At 41.4% G+C, this 6000-nt stretch overlaps 1 protein-coding gene across 2 annotated transcripts in view; it reads right to left on the reverse strand.

Moving 5' to 3' along the window:
- LOC142152522 (sodium-coupled monocarboxylate transporter 1-like) overlaps positions 1-5224 on the reverse strand; it is a 60333-nt gene extending 55109 nt beyond the window's left edge. Inside the window, exons 1-3 of one of the 2 annotated variants that reach the window (XM_075209246.1) lie at positions 4836-5224; positions 2958-3023; positions 957-1008 (exon numbers count right to left, since the gene is read on the reverse strand). In XM_075209246.1, coding sequence (XP_075065347.1) covers positions 957-1008; positions 2958-3023; positions 4836-5186 — 469 coding nt within the window. In that variant the 5' untranslated portion in view covers positions 5187-5224. The remainder of the gene's footprint in view (positions 1-956; positions 1009-2957; positions 3024-4835) is intronic. The other variant, XM_075209247.1, reaches the window with a different exon arrangement.
- Positions 5225-6000: the final 776 nt, after the last annotated feature.

Consider the following 6000-nt stretch of genomic DNA (forward strand, 5'->3'; position numbering starts at 1 on the left):
TTTTGCAAATTACCTTAACACACACACCAAACCCAGGGCCATCTTAACAGCATTATAGGCCCCCGGGAAAGCCGTACACTGGGGCCCTGTCTGTAACATGTGTGTGGGGGGAGAGGGAGGAATTGGAAGGAAGAGAGTAGCAGCAGATTTAAACATATTTTTGCATCAAAGGGTGTAGAACAGAATCAAAGAAAACTGAAATAAAGCCACTGTCACATCATAACCTTCAAACTTCATTTCGCTCCTTTCCAGTCCTTTCATTATTTGCGTTTACTAGGTAGCAGGGGGAGGCAACTGACATGGACTGTTAAAAATATTATAAGAACTTTATTATAGCTTTACAGCCTCAAAATATTATGTATGCTGATTTTGTCTTGCTTATGTATAATTAGTACTTGTATGTTGTTTTCGTCAAGGTCAAGATATGTATTCACAACAGCAAGATCGCATGTACAGATAACAGCTGTTACTGAGGTGATTCGTACACCGAAACCTTCTAATAAAGAGGGTTTGAAGGTTCTGAATAAATCTCCCTGAATAATATACTGAAAAGTTGGCAATCCTATGGGGCCTCCTATGCTCATGGGGCCCCCGGGCAACTGCCCAGCATGCACGTGCATTAAGACGGCTCTGATCAAACCACCTAGATATGGCCAGTATCCTGTGCTAAAAGTATTATAGAAACTGACACTGAAACACAGCTGCCATTCTGTTATATACATATAGGATTCTCCACTAAATAACTAAACCCAAAATCCTGCCATCATTGTCTAGATATGTAATCCTCAACCTGAATTTCAGAATTTGTTTCCCCTGGTTGCCAGGAGAAATTGTCCTGCCCTGTCCCAGACGGCTATGGACATCATACCACCAGCATCATACTTATTGGCAGCTATAGTGCTACTTGCCCCAGCACTGGGATTGGAAATCTGATTTTGACCTAGATTTTTACTAACCTTGATTCAGTGCCAGTGCAGGTGCGTATATCACAATACCAGTGTACAAGACCTGGAAAGACAAACATAATTGCAAGTGATATTTTTTTTTCTAATCAATGGTGGATTATATTAACTATGGTTGGGGCAGTAGAACAGTGTTCAGAACTGTAGGGAGCCTACAACAACAGGATCCATCCCTATCACTTAGGCAAGTCTGTGGGGGGCTTATTGTGTTCCGATCCTGCATCTTTCAATGTTTGGGTATAACATGGATTTATTTACTATGCAAAAAAAGGTACCAAACTACAGAAGCTGTGGAGGGACAAAGTTAGCAACACAAAAACAACATAATGGACCTGATTCATTAAGGCACGCAAAACGAACGTATTGTGCGTTTTTAAAATTCGGTAGTCTGCTGTTGAATAAGGGTCTAGGTGCGCTCTGCTCTAACAGACGAACAATACACTGTAGGACATGTTCAATACATATGTGGAAGATAGTCAGAAAATAAGTCATTAATATAGTCATTAATATAGTCATTAATGACAAAACAGAAAAATAAGGGTTTTTTTCTCCCTTACTCATATTTTTTTATTAGGGTGTTATGAATGTCTACTGTACACCAAAATGCATTTTTACAGTTGTTTCTGATTGTAAACACGTATTTTGCATGCACACTTGACCATCATCACTAGTAATCGCCACTTACACCAGACCTGTAGCTGGTGCAAGTGGTATGACAGAAAAACACATACCTTAGAGATGCCCAAAGCCGCGTGCGCTTGACTATGCGTATGCCCAGTCCCCTCCCTGTTACACCCATGAAATCACAGGCTGTATTAAGGGTCCTTTGCACTCGAAGATGCATTGCATACACTTGTTCTCTGACACAGAGCAATTTGACGCAACTTACAGCACGTATCAGCATTTGTGTTCCTTGATGATTCAGGCCCAATGTTTTGAAGCAGTTATTGTATCTTTTTCTGTGAATGAAACATGCACGAGATACTGTAGAAAAAAATGCAGCTAAAAGAACTGCCTCATGTGGACCATCCCTCTCATTAATTTGAACGTTTCCTTTTTTCTATCAATGTTCTGCTTGTTTGACCATAATTTAGTTATTATAAAGCTTAGGAAAGTAAGGGGACATTGACCGGGGCGGGCTGGGCCCAGGGGGCAGGGGGGCATCGCCCCCCCGGGCCGCTCAGAATCACGGCTGTTAGGGCCGCCCGCTCCCCGGAAGTAATATCAATGTGATGCGGTCCGTCAGCCTGCGCCTGACATTGACACACTGCCCACCATTGTCGTAGTGCAAACTGTGGCGTGTGCACGCAAAAAGTTGGTAGGCGCGCTGCATATGTGGCATGTCTGCATCACACTAGGGGGTATATTTACTAAACTGCGGGTTTGAAAAAGTAGAGACGTCGCCTATAGCAACCAATCAGATTCTAGCTGTCATTTTGTAGAATGTACTAAATAAAACTAGAATCTGATTGGTTGCTATAGGCAACATCTCCACTTTTTCAAACCCGCAGTTTAGTAAATATACCCCTAGGTGTGCTTTGTGCTTCCAAACTGCTAGTCCACCTCCAACTCCATCCCCCTCAACTAAAAAGACCCTTACAGTGCCATGCCCAGCACCTGCTCACCATGGTGAGAGGGACAAACTCCCAACTTTCCTGGCAGTCAGGACAAAGGCCTTTCTGTTGGGACAGCAGGACAGTGTCCTCAAAGCAGAACTGTCCCACCTAAATTGGGACAGTTGGGAGGTATGCATTGGGGCTGTCTTTCTTTTCTCATTTTAAATGTATTGGTTTATGGGCTTTCTTTGTATTATGTGCCTAGAATGAGTAAATATTGTCCCATTATAATGAACACGTAGAGGATACCGCCGCAATGGAACTATTTAAGATTCCCTTGTCATTTATGAGGTACCCACTGCAAGACAAAAGAACAGCCAACTGAACAACCCTGATTTTCCTACTTCAAAAAAAATGGAGAATATTATTTATTACTCACCATCTCTATGATAAAAACGATTGTTCCAAGTATCCGCACATATTTGTTAAAGCGAAGTTCTAAATACTATAAGAGAATGCATCAGTCACTGTGAATGAATACGTTAAATAATAATACAGTCACAGAGAATCTGTAGTCCATGACAATTCAAATATAAAAGAACATTTTATAAGACACATTCATCAGTAGATCGGTTTGCCACATAGTCTGACAATACTGCATTTTTCATTATGTTTTCATTTGTGTAAATTTTATAGTCATAAATATATTTTGTACTTGTTTTATGCTGTACAATTCTCTCTCCAGACTCAAATGCATTTAATAATAGGGTATTTCAGTGCAGTTATAACAAGTAAATGTTTATATGTTCTGATTGAGCCTGGAAACTCTTTAGCCAGTAAAACACTTAAAGGCACAGACTTTAATGTTTTGGGCACCAAAATATTTATACATAGTCCATTAATCTTAGCTGCTCTTTTAGCCTAACCCTATGCTCTTACCTACTCAAAGCTCCCCCATGGAACCACTAAACTGCAAATGAATGAACCCCAACTTCAAATGAATCTGCCTAACCCTAACCAAGTACAATCCCAGTGTGTTTCATGGCTCTAAGGCCTGCGGAAGAGAATATATTCACAAAGCTCACTTGTATTTCTGGATAACATTTCAAGTGCAATATATATATATATATATATATATATATATATATATATATATATATATATATATCCTTGTGCTTTTCCTCTGACTTTTCTCTCCTTGTGGTGGTTGTCACTTCTCCAAATGGCTGTCACACCAGTCTATTTACTCTTTACCATCAGTGTTCCAAAAATGTCTGAGCTGTTTAACCAAAATAGTTCATGGGTAACAATAAAATCAGTATACCCTGCAATCTATCTAATCCGACCAAGCTTCTATGCTTGTGTTATTTTATGCATGGATTTCCTATTTCACTATATAGAAAGTGACCATTAAATATCATAACATAACATTTTAAAAAGCCAGGGAACATCAACACACACTCTCACCGTCACTATCACGCACTTTTTTGATTAGTTTGCTAACTACTTACCTGTGCTGGCGCTGTTCAGCTTCATGATGCAGGAGGCATCCGTCTGGGCTGAAGCTAAGGAAGTTATGCGAGAGCCTTTGCCATCCCCTCTCTGTCACAGGCAGCCTCCTTATTCGCTGCCAGGACAGCGTCACTGCCGGATCCGCCCCTTCATGTCAAACCAAATACGAGAGATTCGCCTATCACCCACCACCATCCCCCACGCTGCCGGAAAACATATAATAAAAAAATGTACTGCAAACACATGAGGCAGTGTGTGGATGGCTAATCTGCCCCTGGCCCCCAACCTGATGAAGAAAAAGCCGACGGGTTTTTAAAAAAAAAAAAAAAAAAAAACATTTTAAAATCTCTAGGGCCCCCCAGCTGCCCAAGGCCCCTGGGCTGTAGCCCATAAAGCCCTTTGGTTAATCCGGCCCTGTATACAATACTGTTCCAGCATTGTTCCCACCATTCTGTTCCCTCCTCTCTGAATCTGATCATTTAAAATCCATCCTTTTTCCGTGATTCTATCTGTTTTTTTCTGACCCCTTATTTTTATATCTACTTTCTATCCGTCTCCACTGCCCTTTACACCTGTTTCCCTGTTGTTTATGTCCCTGTTTTAGCCCTTCACAACACATCTTTCATATTGTTACATTTATGCACCTGATCTATGTTCTCTTTCACCTATGTCTGCAAGATGTATATAGTTTAGGATATTCAATGAATATAACAAAATAATGTAAGAGGACAAAGGACAATGTAAGAGTAATTGAATAACAGGTGTATAGAATATATTACCATATAATAATCACATTAAGACATACCTCATATGTGCTTGTTATATTAAGTCTGTAGAAAACAGGAAGGAAGGTTTCTGCACAAATAATAACTACCAGTGCATATGATATAGCAAAAATGCCATACATTGCCCCGAAGCGGTATACATCAGCTGGAGTTCCTAGAATAGTCACTGCCGACATGAAGCTGGCAGTGAGGGAAAGAGCCACTGGCAGTGGTGTCATACTCCTTCTTCCCGTCAGGAATTCCTCTGATGTCATCTTCCCCCGTCCTGCAAAGGCATAATAGACTCCAATAGCTGCAGAAATTATCAAAACTGCAGCAAACACAACATAATCCCAGGGGGAAAAAAATACAATGTGTGTGGAAGCAGCCATAATTTTTCCAAGTTGTCTGCTTAGCACTGTATCCTTAATCTGTATGACTTAACTAGATTGAAGAACAAGTTTATACATCATAATAGGCTGGGTAGGCTGGGTCACATCTCTGCATGTGCCAACTTTGACGCAATAGCCAGAGGAAACTTGCTATTTATTTGTACCTATTAAGTGTAATAAGGTGAAAGAGTTTTGAATAAAGTAACAATTATTTCCACTCTAAAATAAAAAAATCCTCCTACTAGCACTATGTGCATGTTACAGCTGACGGCTCTAGCATGACCTCCTAGAACAGGCGGTAGAGGTCTTCACCTATAACAGTTGCCTTTCCCATAAAGTTATGCTAGCAGGTACTCGGATGCCCCAGGTCCAAAGCAAACAGAATGGATTGAGGCAAGCCGAAGTTCAGGGCAGGTTGCAAGCAAGGGAAGTCCAGAATAAAGGCAGAGGTCAGGGCGATCAGCGAACAACCAAGGTCCAAAACTAGCCAAGGGTCACAACAAAGATCAGTCAGAATTCGGGCAGACTTTTTATAGGTAAAGCTGGAGCTGGTCAGCAAATGTGGTACACAGAAACTATAACCGACAGGGAGGCTAAGCCTGCCCTGCTTAAAACAAGTGGCCAATCCAAGAGCAGAGCTGAGTCCATAAATAATCAGCCCCAGGAGGCTGTTGATTAATAAAGTTTAACTGCGTCCACGCGCCTGCCTGTCAGACAGCCTGTTAGGTGCAGCAGCAGTGGAGAGAGAGCAACAGCCAGGATGCATCCAGAGGGAGACACAGTCGAGCCGTCGTGAGTAGTGCAGCGGCTCGTG

This window comes from Mixophyes fleayi, chromosome 4 (assembly GCF_038048845.1).
Source record: "Mixophyes fleayi isolate aMixFle1 chromosome 4, aMixFle1.hap1, whole genome shotgun sequence".
NCBI lineage: Eukaryota > Metazoa > Chordata > Amphibia > Anura > Limnodynastidae > Mixophyes > Mixophyes fleayi.